At 36.3% G+C, this 16,193-nt stretch overlaps 2 protein-coding genes across 2 annotated transcripts; both read left to right on the top strand.

Annotated features, from left to right (window-relative positions):
- Nucleotides 1–1,208: 1,208 nt before the first annotated feature.
- On the top strand, nucleotides 1,209–11,467 carry LOC110726813 (telomere length regulation protein TEL2 homolog). Its single transcript, XM_021906333.1, has 14 exons — nucleotides 1,209–1,367; nucleotides 1,528–1,803; nucleotides 2,088–2,116; nucleotides 2,520–2,625; nucleotides 3,699–3,852; nucleotides 4,027–4,212; nucleotides 4,405–4,556; nucleotides 6,628–6,907; nucleotides 7,442–7,656; nucleotides 7,817–7,915; nucleotides 8,009–8,535; nucleotides 9,787–10,559; nucleotides 10,851–11,049; nucleotides 11,124–11,467. Exons 2-14 carry the CDS (start codon nucleotides 1,635–1,637, stop codon nucleotides 11,283–11,285), a joined length of 3,051 nt encoding a protein of 1,016 aa, XP_021762025.1. The 5' UTR covers nucleotides 1,209–1,367; nucleotides 1,528–1,634; the 3' UTR covers nucleotides 11,286–11,467.
- A 1,312-nt stretch (nucleotides 11,468–12,779) lies between these two features.
- LOC110726814 (30S ribosomal protein S21, chloroplastic-like) lies at nucleotides 12,780–16,186 on the top strand. The gene is made up of 2 exons (XM_021906334.1): nucleotides 12,780–13,397; nucleotides 15,790–16,186. Exons 1-2 carry the CDS (start codon nucleotides 13,033–13,035, stop codon nucleotides 15,899–15,901), a joined length of 477 nt encoding a protein of 158 aa, XP_021762026.1. The 5' UTR covers nucleotides 12,780–13,032; the 3' UTR covers nucleotides 15,902–16,186.
- Nucleotides 16,187–16,193: the final 7 nt, after the last annotated feature.

Raw genomic sequence — 16,193 nt, 5'->3', positions numbered from 1 at the left:
TAATTTGGGCACCAGAACAACATGTTCTCTTCAAATTATTTTTACTTCAATTTAGTTCTTAATTTTTTTCTCTCATAAAATATTCAGTTCAGTTCAATTTAGTTCAACTCATTTCAGTCAAACAAAACAGACCCGAAGATAGATGAAAAGTGACAATTAGACAAATTTGGGTCGAGACTTGAGAGCAACATATGATATGATAATTGTATTATGTAATACATAATAAAAGGATAAATTGCCTTTTTTTTTTAATTTTATTATTATTATTAATAGAATTGAAGGACTAAAGATAGATGTATTGACTTAACTTGACACATAAACTGAAAAATAATGGGTCTGGTCTTTGAGAGCTAAGTGGTATTAGTAGTAATTTCACGGACTAGAGATGGGTCAATTTTATAGATGATGGACTAGAGATGACTCAAATTGAAGAATGACTCCACATAATGTTGTGTTGATTTGATGGTTTGATAATCTAATATATTCCCTCTGCATTCTGCATCACAACTTCCACTCAAATTCAAGTTGATGGAGATGGGGTGATGAAGTTTTGGACTTTCACAACCTTCGTATGGTTGATGCAACTAGATGTGCATTTTATTGGCCTGATCGCGTGTTTGCAAATGGGAATTGATTTAGGGTGCTTTATGAAGTCAATGAGTCATTAACAACATTTGAGGAATGTCCCGGTTACATCTTTTTAAAGTAAATGAAAATCTCTAAAAGTCGATTTCATGTTTAAAACCTTTATTAAGGGGTGTTTGGTTCGCAAAGTGGTATGGGTTGGAATGAATGAAATCATAGTGGTATGAGTTTAGAACTTGATTCTTGATTCTTAATCATATATTTGATATGATCATGGAATGCAATTTTTTTTTCTTTTATTTGATACCTAAAAGTATGGGAATGAGCCAAACCCACCTTCCTCGATGGTTTCAAAACCCCATTTTTTTTAAAAAAAATAAATTTGGTTGATATAATATTTATCTCGTAACAAATACAAGGTTTGGTGCTTGAAGATAATATTTGGGAAAGGAAGTGTAAATTTAAACTAATACTCCATACTAATAAAAAAAAACCAAATATTCTGTACTTTTTAAAACAGATTTACTCTAAATCCTTAAAGAATTGGATGATCGTATAAAGAATTAACCCCATTTTAAAACAGGTTTACCTATAATTGGATGATTGCATAAGAATCAGCCCCATTTTTTATTTCTTGAATAACTGTGACGGGTCATAGGGATCCATAGAATTGCTCTCTCTCAGATTATCCATTGAAGCGCACTCAACGTTCTCCATTGAAGCGCAGTTAGCGCTCTCCGTTGAGTCTAGTTCTTGTATCCCCCATTGAAGCAACTTCAGAGGTAAGTTGTTTGTATTTGTTATCATCATATAAAATATCCCTATAATTATAAATCAAATTAGGATTTAACTATGAAATCAGAGCTCCTGTATAATTGATTGTTGAACTGTATGTTATGTATAATTCCTAAGGTTATAAACTGTTTACAACGACGAATATAGGTGCCATTTCAAACGCCCGTAGTAGCCAATAGAGGTGTCTTGAAGTTTTACTTAACTACGAAACTATATAATCAAAGAATTTGTAGTCTTGATCCTCAAACACTAAAATGGCGATGGAGGTGAAGTCAAATAGCAGTGTACCGGAAACCCAACTCCTAGAAAAGATATCCGCCGCTATCTCCGCCATTACCACCGCCAAATACGTCGACGACGTCATTTTAACACTTCATTCCGTCGCAATCCTCATTTTTCCCGTCGATACTTCGTCCCTTTCAGGTGGGTGCTAAAACAACTCCATATTTCTTGTTAATTTCTTCAATTTTTTGCATTTTTCTCTTGGATTTTCATTTTTTTAAGCACCAATTATTCATAAAGTTACAAGAAATAGTAATTTGAAGCATATGAACTTGAAAAACTCGAGAATTTATCTATTTGTTGTATATAAACAATGAATTTTGAGGTGTTTGTTTAATTTTGAGAATTAAATTAAGCATTGATTGAAAGGGGAAAACGTGGAATTTGCTAAAAGCCTTTTATTTGTGTGCTCATTGAATTGGCAGGAGTGATTTCAGAGAGATATAGGGATCAGGTAAATTCTATCATTATTCTCTAACTTTTTAATAAGTTTTCCCACTTTTTTTTCGCCGTGAAAACCCTTATTAGAACGTATTGTACCGAAAAAGCTGATATCTTGTTCATGCATACATGAAACAATGTATTTTAATGTTTTAAGGCTTGCTAGAAGTTTAATGTTTCTCGTTGTGAATCTTGCACAAATGCCAAATGGGTGCCTCTTTTTTGCCGCATCTTGAGTTTTGACTACTCACCCACCCTTACCTTTAAGAAAGTTGCATTTGTAGACTACAATTCCAACTCTCGGTACTTTGGTGGGGGGGGGGTGACTGTCTCTATGGGATTACAGTTGTAGAATTTTTGCTATTGTTGGTGTGGGTTGTTGATGTATGATAATGCTATTGACATTAATATTCCAGCTCAATCAATTAGAAGTACCCTATGCAAGTGAGGGGAGGAACCACGTGTGGGAAGTATTCTATAAAGGAGTTTCATTTCCTACATTAGCTCGATTTTTGATTCATGGTATGTTTTCTGATTTTCGTGTTTAACACTTTTCAATGATATGGTATGTTAGATACATTGATGTTACATCAGTATGACGAAAAGAAGTTCAGTAGCAATATCTTGACAACCTGGGTCATTTTGTTTAGCGAATGGATGCAAGAGGAGAAGTCTTTCGATTAGGAAAATTGTACTTATGAATCTTGTCAGTTGTCACTTTGTAATAATTTCTTTCTTCCACTGTTTGAAAAGATAGAACTTACCTACATCCACTATTCCATGCTAATAATCAAGATGCTTACCATCCTCTTTTCAAATTTTATACCCATTTTGATTTACTAAACCTCTCAATCTATTACCTTAGAAGGTTAGAAGAGGAGGAAAATGGTTTGAACATGAGTTCTACAGTTGTTAATTGATAGTTCTGGAGGGTGAAGTCTAATATACCCTTGAGAGAAAAGTTTCTGTGGAAGCTAGTGGAGTAGTGGTCATGATGGCCAAAGAAATAATATGTCATATATGAATTTGCCTGTGGCTTTGCTCAAACTTGAGTTGGATTTGTAGTCTGTTTGGGGTGGTTTTCGAATTCTGTGAATTACGGCCTAGACGCTTTCTAGTTGTGAATGTGCAAAAAATCAATAATTGGGGGAATGACATATTAGTCTTAGTCTATTAGTAGGGACTTGGGGAATAAGTTATAGGTTTGTTATGAGAGTTTTCTATAAATAGGCCTCATTAGGAGGAATAAGGAATGTTAAAAAATTGCGAGGTTTAGTTATTGGGAGAGAGTGAGCCTCTCGAAAGCTCATAATAGGAGAGCATCCACCTCTCGAAAGTGGAATTATCATCCAAGTTAGTGTAATTCTCATCTAATCAATATAATCAGCCTTTTTCTTCTGTTTTTCTGCCATTACTAGTGCTGGAAACCATGCTAATTTCTAGCAGAATGCTAGTTGTATCCTTTTTTTTTTTTCCTTTCAAAGTTAAGCTACTTGAGTGACTTGGAGAAGCTTGACTTGGTTGAGGTTATTATCTGCTAGCTCAATATATTCACTTCATGGTTACAATGCTTTCTTCTTTTGATGATTTTGCAGATGTTGCTTCCAATTGGTTATCTTGCTTCCCTTTGACTGCAAGGAAGCTGGTTTATGATGTATTTTTCGTTAAAGGTCTCATTTTTGAGGTTGTTCAAGCATTGATTCCTTCTCTAAATCATAGTACCAGTGTTGTAAGATCAAATACTGAAAGGTGATTGTGATGCTGATAATGCACTTGTCTAGTTTCAGACTTGTCCTTGCTAGACACGATTTCTTGTCGAATTTTCTCATGTTCTTACTGGAAGTTTGGTTGCAATTTGTCTACCAGATGCAATTGTAAATTTATATAATGTCGCTCATGATTTCACTCTCCAAATATTCACAGATTAGTTGCACTCTGCTTGTTAGAAAATGAAGGAGCTCTTCAGCTGGCTAAGGAACTGGATGTTTACCATGAATCTAATGATAACTCTGCTTCTTTAGTCAAGCTCACAGTATCTAGAGTGGCACAGCTTGTTGCATCTGTCCCAGACAAAACACGGCCTGGAGCTCTTAAATCTCTTTCATCTCAGTATCCTTTCTTATTCTACTAAATATGTATGCTTAATTCAGCTTCTTAAAGTGAACTCCAAAATGGACATTTTGCACATTTCCTGATATTTATGAAGGATTGTTGAATCTTTGTGTTACTGGAAAGATATCTACTGAGTATATGTATTAAGCTGGGCAGCTCTGGTTGTTTATTCTTGACAAAGGCTCTTAGTTTATTTTTTAAGAGCATCACTATCCAGCTTCTGGATGGAGCAGAAGAAAAAAGCAGGAAGTTATATGGCAAAGAAGTTTACACTGGTGTGGATGGTTCCTTCCTATTTGTTGCAGAAATGTTTGCTCGCATTTGTCGACGTGGATCAGCTGGTAAAACATTAATGCTGCAATTTCCATTGGCTACTGTTGAGCTTGCAATTTTTGGCTTTTAGCACTGAATTTTCCTGGTTAATTGTGGTAACAATTACTGAAATTTCTGAGCATTAAAATTGGGTAATAGATTTCTACTATTTGCTCCATTATCATCATCAAATGTTAGGTATATATATTATATATATAATGTATTTATACATTTAGCAATCTAACTTTCTTAGAGTAAAATTTTTGGCCCATATAATATGTAAACATGTTACATGTCTCAGAAAATGGTAAAAGATGTTGAGACAAGATTATTGATTTTTTCGGGGCAATGGCAATGAAAGTATGAAACAAATAGTATATCTGTAGCTTCTACTTTATGCACTGCTTGTTTCCAACCTTTATTTGTTTTAATTTTTTTGAACCTTATCAAGTTATCTCGGTCCATTTATGACTCTCCAGATATGATAGGACGAACTCATTTCCTGTAGGTGCAGGGCAGGCTGTAGGGGGCTCAGATGCTTCATGTGGGGTTTGAACTATCCAACTGTCTGGGGCGCTAGGGTGGGTGGGGTGCATTTTAAGAGTGCTTGCGAACACATAATCCCTGGCAGGGAATGCCTTATGCGTTAATACGTTTCCTATCAAGGATTTAATTTTGGAAAGAGTTAGATTTTGTGAGGAGTAGACTATTTAGTTGAAACCAGCTTGGCCAGTTCTTCAATAGTACACAGCAAGTGCTACCTGTAAATCGAGTGATATATCTGTTTGTCATATTCCGTATGTTTATATATGAATCATAAGTTTGGTAATTATGTGCTGTAAAATTTATGGAATGCTTATGATTCCACCAACCATAGTGAATCATGAAGTGTCTTTTGCATGTATCATAATAACACTCTGGTCTTTGAGAGGATGGTAGTTGAATGGTAAATTTGGGGATACATGAGATCTGTTCGATAGTAGGGAATAGGAATTTTTTGTTTGAGGAAAAGAGGAATTAAATGTGATTAAGGAGGTTTTCCATGCTTTTGTTTGCTATGAGGGGAGGATGGTTGGGTAAGTAGAACCTTATTAGCTATATCACTGGCGATGTTGATGGTATTTCCATTTAAGCCTCTTTTTTTACTGTACAACATCTGGAACTTTTCTAATCTAGTGCTTCTTCCCTGTATGATAGTACAACAACAACAACAACAAAGCCTTAGTCCCAAAATGATTTGGGGTCCTCTATGATAATAAATTACGTACTCCCGTTCCTTTTTGTTTTCTACCCTTTCTTCATATGTTTGTTCCTTTTTGTTCTTTACACTTCTACTTTATTCCATTTTTGGCAATGTGTTTTTTTTTTTGCACACTTTTATACGTTAGCCCACACAGAAGGGCATACTTTTCCCCACATGATTAATTTTGCCACTTAAACCCCACTATTTCAATCTCTTTATCACTTTTTTAAATCTTATGCAAATAGTAAGCATCAAGAACATTAAGGAGGAGCAAAGGTAGTACATCTGATGAGAACTGAAAAAAGAAAATAATTACACACAACTTTCTTTGTTACTCCTTCACTTGAGGTACTCTTTCCTCCCTAAATTAGATTTGACACTTATCATAACACATACTTTTAGGTGATAAGTTGTTTGCTAGCTTTAGTAGTTATTTTTATTGAAATGGTAAATGTAGTTTAATACAGTGATTTTTTTTAAACGAAAAAGTAGGTGTGAAAGGAGATAATGAGGTATTGTTTTATTTAGTGCAATAGAGTGTGGGACACTATCTTTCTAGTAGTGGAGATGAGATTTCGAAAGATGGAACGTAAAGATTTATGTGAGAGAGTGAGACAGATGATATAGGAATGTGTAAAACGAATCTGCTACAAAGTGAGTAATGTATTAAACTTTTTAGATGTCATTGGCCATTTGTTTGGATTTTGAAAGTTTCAAACTTACATTAGCGACCATGTGGAAATTGTCCCCCATCCCCCCTACACTTATATATGTGAACTGTGAAGCAAAATAGACAATTAGATAATTGTCTATTAAAGGGAGCAGTCTTTAATGCTGACTTGAAATGCTGACTGCAGATTTGCTGGTAAGTGAGGTGATTCCCCGAATTCATAGACGTGTACGAAACCTTTTATCGTCCCATGACAAGGATATTATCACTGAGAAAAGTTTCAAATCAGACCCTAGTTTCCAGTTCTGGTTATTGATGATAGGAACCATTAAAGATGCATATGTTTTGGAAAAAATGACTGAGCAAATCTTGCATCAGCTGGTATATGAAAGTGCAAACGACACCGAAGCATATTGGATACTATGGATATTATTTCATCAGTCATTTCAACATCAGACAACAGTCAGGTGAGAGCAATTTTTTTACAGTTATCAAGTATAGGTTTAGTTTGATGATGTAAAAGTTGGTTAATTAATTGCCGTTTTATTTTTCTTATTTCTTTGTTTGATTTGTTCTTTAATTGGACAATGATTGATACTTTTCTTGGTGGTGGTTTGCACTGCACTAAATAACTATATAGAATTTGGACTAACTTAATGTCAGATTTTATGTTTCTAGGACTCTACATTTCCCTTGAAGAACACATGCCAGATTCTTGACATCCCTATTACTCAATAGTCCTACACAAGTATGGGCAGTTGATACATCATTTTGCACCAAAAATATTAATAACCATAAAATTGCCAGTGACTCTTTAACACACACCTGTGTCTAATACCTCATTTTATTAACATTGGTCAAATATGGAAGTTTGGAAACATCCATTTCCAAAAATGGATTGTTATATAATTATGTATTCTGTCTTGAATAGGGGTTTTATTTTTTATTTATGAATGAAAAACGCATAAGCAGACTTACATTGTTATCTACTTTCTACCTAGGGTCATATTTGTTGATAAATTTCTCCTCTTGAAAGTACTTCCATTCTGCTGCTTGAGATGGATACTCCAGTTTGCTGTTTTTGGTTGCCCTTTTGATGATGGCAAGTTGAAGAAAAGTGAAAACAATCATGTTCTGTTGGAAGCTGTCAGCCGTGTTGTACAAGTATGGTCTACTCGGGAATTTGTACAATCGTCTCCTTTAGAGCAGCAATTCTGTATCCTTTTCGGAAGATATTTCTGTGTGATTATTTGCTATTTCTTCTTATATCTCCGTGTAATTCCACTATATATTTGGTAATATCTAAACACCGAATGCCACTAATATTTATAGTTACTTGTATTTTGGAATGCATTTCACCTTAACCTGAACTGCAGATGTAACAGCTGTGGCAGGTCTTTTGTTGGAGAATATGTCTAGGGAAGAGCTAGACTCGACCAAGGATGTTATGCGCTTAATTCTTGAAGGAGTTAGCTGTACAATCTTGAACCCTCTCAAATTTGTGTGTGTGTGTGTTTTTTTTTGCAAGTTATTTCAAAGCTTACCAATGTGCTCTCTTTTCTTGATAGGTAGACTGGAGAACCCTGATGAATTAGTCAGAAAAATGGCAAGCAATGTGGCACTTGTATTTTCTAAGGTAGTAGATCCAAAAAATCCTCTTTACCTTGATGATAGCTGTAGAGAAGAAAATGTAGATTGGGAATTTGGATTACCCTCCTCAATGGGTGCTTTGTCTAGTAAAAATAGAACCTCCAACAACGTGGTGAAAGCAGAATCAAATGATAAAGGTGTGCATATGGAAAGCCAAAACCATGGAGATACACATGAAAGAGAAAGCAAGTTGAATCCTGACAAAAAGAAACCTTTTGAGCTTATGTTGGTTGATCCGGATGAGATTGTTGATCCAGCATCATTAAACGATGAGTTTCTCACTGGTGAAGAGGTGGATGATAACGCAAGTGAAGATTCTGAATCCTCAAGTGACTCATCATTGCAGCCTTATGACTTGACAGATGATGACAGTGATCTTAAGAAGAGGATCTCTCAGTTGGTGGATGTTGTTGGGGCCCTTCGAAAATCTGATGACCCTGATGGAGTAAGCCTTGTTATTCAGCCTCATTTCTAGTTATATTTCTTTTCTTAACTGTTTGGGGATAAGGTGCTGTGCATCTAGATTGTAAATTGCAGGAGCTGTGCTATGGCTATGGTGGTGTTGGTGATATTTTAATTGATATTGCAAAATACTGGTCTTAAATTGCACATACATTATAAAATAATTCAGAAAAGGGCCAAGGTGAGGGGGATATTGCAGGTGACTTGGGGTCTAGAAAACTAGAAAAATTTTATCACCCTGGACTTTAGGTACAATTGTCCTGGATACCCTAATCTTTAAATCTAAGTTAGCAGCAAAGCAAGCATGCATACTTGTGCTGGGGGATACTAATGGCTGCCAAATGTAGTTGTAGTGTTCAACTCAAACCTAAAGGTGCATATATAAGACAAGATGACCTGTGATAGTATGTTCCTCATATGGTATTCATCCCAACCCTGTCTTCGTTTCTCCTGTTTTCGTTCCCCCTGACCTTTCGTTCATTAAGCTCAGAGTCTTTAATTGATTTTAGCTCTACAAGAACACATTTCTGCTTGTGCTGTAACCAAGCATCTTTTGACATAGTCCTTGAAATGTCTGTCTTGTAGTAAATCTTGTTGTGAATGAAGGGATTATTATGCTCAAGTTAAAAAAGGGAGTGTTTTATTTACCTTTCTCCTAGTTATCACTTATTTGAACCTATCTGAACTTTTAGGCATTATCTTAGCTGAAATAAGGTGAAACAAGATGAACAGGCCTAGTTCTTGTCATGTTGAGGGCTCTGCTCTATTACTCTATCGAGTTAGATAAGTTTTCAGCAAATAAGAAGTTAAGGGGTTGGTTTTGTTTTGTTTCGTTTCTTAATTTTTGCAGATGCATTGTTGGGGGGATCTTTGTGAAGTTACAATTCATAAAAAAATTATAACTGAATTTAATTAGCATTAATTTTCAAATCAAATATAGAGTACTCTATAATAACACGAATTTTAAAATGTTGCCGCCTAATCTCCGACAACGCTCTAAATTTAAAGAAAAGCCAGCTGAGGGGGCCCTCTTTTCTTTTCCTTTGTGTAATTTGATGTACCTGTAGTTCGATCAAATAATTTCAATTTATACAGCTCCTGTTTGTGGATGTTCTTGCTTTTTGGAATTTCCATTTTTGCATTCTTTTTTACATTATTCATTATAGCGGAAAGGAGGATGATTTGACACCATATAGAAATATGTTTTAGATAATTATGCTCACTTTTTATGCAGGTTGAAAGAGCTCTTGATGTTGCAGAAAAGCTTGTGCGAGCATCACCTGATGAACTTCGGCATGTGGCCAGTGATCTAGTAAGAACCCTTGTACAAGTCCGTTGCACTGATTCAGTGGTAGAAGAAGAGGAAGATTCGGCTGAAGAAAAAAGGCAGAAGGCACTGGTTGCATTGCTTGTGACGTGCCCTTTTGAATCTGTAAATACTGTGAATAAACTTTTATATTCTCCTCATTTGGATGTGAGCCAGCGCATCATGATACTTGATGTCATGACAGATGCAGCTGAGGAACTTGCTAATGCTAAAACCATTGTTAGGAAAACCCAGCCAAAATCTCTGATATCATCTGCATCCGAACCTCAACTCTGGTTCTTGCCAAGTAGCAAAGGGCCGACTGGAGCTGGATCCTGGAAAGAAATCCCAGATACACTTCCGTTCTCTTCATTGAATTTGACCAACCGGTTTGAGAGAGAGCTTCCTTCAAAGTCTGTTGAAATCAAAGGAAAAACTCGCCGATGGGGTCATAACCCAGCAAACTTGCAGGGTAGTGTGAATGACTGGTCTCAGAACAAGTTTCCTCTTTATGCGGCAGCATTTATGCTTCCTGCTATGCAAGGGTTTGATAAGAAAAGCCATGGAGTTGACTTGCTCGGAAGGGATTTCCTTGTTTTAGGGAAACTTATTTATATGCTTGGAGTTTGTGTCAGATGCATAGCTCTGCATCCAGAAGCATCTACTTTGGCTCCTGCTCTTCTGGACATGCTAAGGTCAAGGTATTGAATAATGATTATTGAATAATTAGCCTAATACTTTCCTCATCACATAATTTCTCCCCTTTTCTCAATAATGCTTAATGTGAAGTGAACAAAAGGGAAGATAACTCATCTAAGCACACTTCCAAGCATAAATACGGAAATTTATGTGGGATCTAGTAGGGATTTGTTTTAATTTTGAAAGGAATTTCTGCAATTATAATGACCCACTGAATTAAAGGCTTTTCTGTATGCTTAATAATTTTTTCCTGCGTTTATTAATGCTGAACAAATGGATTTACTTGGATGCAGGGAGGTATGCCAACACAAGGAAGCATTTGTTCGGAGATCAGTCCTCTTTGCTATATCATGCTGTTTGAATGCACTTCACCCCTCATTTATAGCATCTTCCTTAATGGAAGGGAATGAAGAAATTTCTAGAGGACTTGAGTGGGTTCGGACATGGGCACTTCAGATAGCCGAATCAGACACTGATAGAGAATGTTGTACGGTGAGTTAGATTTGGTGAAAGATATGTCACTTCAAATTTTATAAACATGCTCTAATGGTTTTTGGTGCATATAGATGGCCATGGCATGCCTTCAGCTTCATGCACAGATGTCTCTCCAAGCTTCCCGAGCTTTCAACTCCGCTGAAAGCAGTCAGCAAAAGCAAAGCATCGGGCTTCCGTCTAATCTGGCAAAGGGGGTTATCAGAATTCCTGGATCCAACAGTTTTCTTGGCTAATTGGGTTTTGATATTAGTAGGCTGTACTGTACAGTTAGGCATTGTTGCAATCCACTGTAAATATTACTTGCATCTTATAGGTAGCTACTAATGTTTTGATGTTTGCTATTTTAGTAGTATCTGTTATTTATTTATTGGATTTTTTCACATTTGCTACCACCTAAAACACCTAGCTTTAGATTTGCTACTGTTTTAATTTTTTTTTTTTACTTTGCTACCGCCTAAATTAGAGTTTGTTAGATATCACTACCACTTAACGGAATCCTTTAGGATTTCCGTTAAGTTTCTTAAGTTTATTAAAAAAAAAAAAATTAAAAAAAAATTAAAAAAAAAAGAAAAACAACCCAGCCACCTCACTGCCACCGACCCCCATCCCCTCAACTGCCAGTCTGCCACCCTCCCCCCTGCCGGCGGCCGGTGGCAACCTCACCCCCTCCCTTTTCCCCACCCACTAAGCCAACCCCCCTCCCTATCCCTCACCCACGAAGCCAACCCCACCACCCACGAAGCCGTCCCCCACCGAAATCAGCCCCCCTCCCCGCCGTTACCCCACCGGAATCGAACCCTAAACCCGGAACCACCCCTAACCCTAAACCTCAAGCCACCCAAATGAATTGAGGGTTTGCGAATTTGGTGGTTTAGGGTTTGTGAATTTGGGGTTTGCGAATTTGGTGGTTGTGGTGGTGTTGCAGGCTTCCGCGAAATGGTGGCTGCGAATTGAGGAGGGACTGCGAAATTGGTGGTGGAGCTGGTGTTGCGGGTGGGTGCGAATTGGTGGTTGCTGGAGGTAACGGGGAGGGGGCTGAATTTGGTGGTGGATGGCTTCGGTGGGTGGGGGAAAGGGAGTGGGGGTTGGCTTCGTGGTGGGGGAAAGGGAGAGGGGTTAGCTTCGTGGGTGGGGGAAAGGGAGGTGGCTGGACGGTGGTTCGGCCCCATTGACGGAAATTGTAACAGTGTATGGCATGGGGTAGTAATTTCTAACAAACTCTATTTAGAGTGGTAGCAAAGTTAATTTTTTTTTTTAAAACGGTAGCAAATCTGAAGTGAGGTGTTTTTGACATTCACACTGTATTGGGTTTTCAATTGTTTATTACAGCCTACTTTATTAACCTTCTTAAGTTTTGATGATACTAATAAGATAACAATAAGATGAAAATGGACCCAATTATACATCATCTTAATGTTAGGATTTCTAATAATGGTCACAAATTCTTCACTTTCATTGCACCAAAAAAACAAATTCTTCACTTTCAGTTTTCACCCTTCTTACCATAATTGTAACAATGAACTAAAGCTTATTTCTCTTACGCATCAATATGACTAGATCATCATTTGCCTCAATCGATATCAAAAGAACATCTCGTACCTGCAAATATTAATTTATTATATAACATTTACAATTTCCATCCCACAAAATGTTTTTTGTGTTTGATTTCTTAACAGCATCCAATGCACAACTTTAAGCATTAATATTTTACTTATAAATCTGTATGAATTTATTTTGTCGTGATTTAAAGAACAATATTATTCTTTAGGTGAGACGTCCGGATGACTCTGCGTTACATTTCACAATTGTTTATTGACACCACGCCTTAAAAAAAAAATCTAGAAGTTCTTGGAACATTCTTGGTTCTTTTGTACCATTAGAAGTAGACCTCTCTAGTACCTTAAACCCCAGCAAAACCCCACAAAATCACGAAAAAAGTACCAACAAACTCTGCAAAAAAAGAATTTGAAGAAATCCGCCATGGCAGCAACTTCAAGTTTCTCAAAACTCATCTCATTCTTCCCCCAAACTCTGAACACCAAAGCCCAAATCCCTTTTTCCCAAAAAACCCACCTTTCATATCCTCTAAATTGCCCTTCAATCACTCTAAAAAACCCAGAAAACCCTAGAAATCGAAATGGGTTGTTTATAACATCAATGGGTACTTATAATGTGCAGGTTGTGGTTGATGAAAACGAGCATGAAGAAAAGCTGTTGAGCAGGTTTAGGAGAGAAGTATTTAGAGCTGGTGTTATTCAAGAGTGTAAGAGAAGAAGATGGTTTGAGAATCCTCATGATAAGAAGAAACGCAAGTCTCGTGAAGCTGCTAAGAGGAATAGCAAAAGGTTTGGTTTTTATTTGTAGATTTTTTTAATTTGTTTTGGTCATTGTTCATTTTTTTCTTATTTTTTTATTATTTGTGTGTGTATATGGAAAATCAAGAAATCGATAATTATGTAGACGAGATTTGATTTCAGGTCCTCGGTTTTGCTGCCAAAAGCTTAATTCTTTGGTTTGAGTTGATGGGTTTTACTTTGTATATGTAGTTCTTGGTTTTTGTTGGTTGTTTTGGAGTTTTATTGTGTTTGGTTTGGTTAAGGTAGAAAATTGAATGATGCTCAAAACTCACCCTATAACATTAGTTTTGGTAAAAATGTGAAAACTTCATCACCAAAGCATCAAAGTCATCAAAAAAACCTTAAGAGAAGAATTTTACTTGTAATGGGGTTTGGTTGTGAAGAGGTATTTTTGGTGATAATATAAGATGTTTCATGATGAAAAACAGTAATGCTGAAAATTGAAGCAAAATTAGAAGTGGTTTGTGAGTTACAATGATTGGAGTTTCATGTTTGAATTAAGAATGGGATTTAGGTGGGGGAATGTGTTGGGCCTTGTGATGAGCATTGAGGTATTGCCGATTGGGTTTTGTTGTTGTTCGATTGAGCTCGGTTGAGCTTTACATGGTGTTTCAATTGCTGAGCAGCTACAGATATCTGTCCCAAACTTGTTACCATGATTCTTATGTGAGCCAGGGATATTTGATGAAGATATTTTGAAGGTTTAGCTGCAGACTTTCCTTATCTTTATGTGTTCTTGTCATTTTGAAGGAATTTTTGTGGCCTTGTAAAGTACGGATTTATAGACTATTGGACTGAGCTTTGGCTAATATGAGTAACTACGAAAATTGTATATGTTTGGGATTTTAACTCCAAATTTTGGTTTTGTTTATAGAACTTTATTTTGCGTGAGGAAGAAAAGCAGGTGGAAGAAATGAACTTGGAATTGTGATTGCTTACTACAAAATTTGAACTTGTGGAATGAGTATGTGAAAATGATAGTGAAGGATTTGAGTTTGAGGCTATTAGTGAATGAAGGTTTTGGTTTGATGGTTTCTATAAATAATATAATTGACTTATAGGTTATAGAAATTTAGAAGAAGTCATATGAGGCGCCATGAAAACAAAAGTTATTACTTGGATTAGACATGATGCTTATACATCTGCATTCCTTTGAATGTTCTGGTATATGAGTCTAAACTCATAAGAGGAATCTTGACCGAGTTTTAGCATGTTTGGTATATGAGGACCTAATGTTTTCGGGAGCTGAACAATTTTATTGTTAATATTGCTGCAGCTGTGGTTATATTACAACACCTATGAGGAATCCTGCGGTGGCTTTCTTGTATTGTGCAAACATCATTTTGTAAACTAGGCGCTGCAAAGTCTGATGGGCAAAGCTAACACTGTTTAGATAGTACCCTACTGAACAAATCTGAGGTTCATTAATAACATTGTTGTTTCCCTCGTTCTCTTATACTAAATTCATGTCCTGAGATTCCAGTTCTGATATGCTTTTCTGCGGGAGGAGTATTAGAGCTATTCAGCTGCTTGATGTAATACTAGATTTCAAAAGATTAATGGAGTATTGGAAGTCTTGTCTCTTATGCAACTTCACAACCAATAAGACAGATCTTTTACAAAATGTGAGATTGTTTACATTGGAATCTTTGGAACAAATTGGCATCCAATATCCTTGTAAGATTTGAGAAGCTGCAACCTAATTTTATGCTTGCTATTGCTTACTTATGCAACCAAGCTATTCTATTTACTCCTTTTGCCTCTAAATAAGCCACATTTCTCCTGTGCATGCGGTTTAAGGGGTTTTGTTGATTAAAGTTGAATAGAAAAAGAAGGTAGAGGTAAACTGGTAATGATTTACTGGTTTTAGGGGAAGTGAGAGAATATATAGTGTGGGTTAAGGAGATTTTGTTGGTTAGGAGTGATAGAGAAACGAAGTAAATAGATTATTGACCCTACCCAAATGAGAAACGAGGCTTTCATTTAGAGGCACAAGAATTTTGATAGAAACGGGGCTTTTATTTAGGGGCAGAAGGATTATCATTTTGCCAGTGATGTGATGTGAATTTTGTACTGTGTGTTATTACAGTTTCCTCTACTGGCATTCCGTGTTAATCTCTCTGTACTTAAAATCTGGTTGACATATTATGTGACGTTGACAGATGATAGGTTCCTCAGTATACTACTTATAGAATCTTACATACTCCATAGCATCTTGCAGCTGCTTCGTGCTTTTCTGATATGCTTTGTACTTTTGCTTGTGTTTGAGACTTGAAAGAGCTTGATGTTCTGCTGCTTTCTTATTGGAATTGTTATTTTAATATTATTTCTGGCCTGTTGTATATTCATTTTAATACATGTTAACTACTTGTTAATACAGGCGTTTTCGGCCAAAAGTTACAAAACAGAATAATACTGATACTCCAAAGAAGGAAGATGATGATTTTGATAATGATAATTGGGAGCTTCCTGAAGGGGACCTTCCCTATTGACCAAGCTGGTGCAGTTGCTAGCAGGTGACATGCTGACAATGACAGATACTGAGATACAAAGCTAAATTTTCAATACATATTGACCTGAGTTTTGGATTATGAGTTTATGACACTGTAAAGAGCAGTATAGTATGAATATTAGAAGTATATGTTATCTCTATTTGTTTGAATTACTTGGTATTATCGGGTGTTGCTAATATCACGTTTCAAATTCAAAGAGGCAATTCGTATGTATCTTGATCATCAGAACAAGCTGAAAATTGTATGAAGAGGGTTTGTGGTACATGTCATG

Source organism: Chenopodium quinoa, unplaced genomic scaffold (assembly GCF_001683475.1).
Source record: "Chenopodium quinoa cultivar QQ74 unplaced genomic scaffold, ASM168347v1, whole genome shotgun sequence".
Classification (NCBI taxonomy): domain Eukaryota; kingdom Viridiplantae; phylum Streptophyta; class Magnoliopsida; order Caryophyllales; family Amaranthaceae; genus Chenopodium; species Chenopodium quinoa.
The sequence above is the reverse complement of the archived record's forward strand: the minus strand, read 5'-3'. Positions and strand labels throughout refer to the sequence as shown.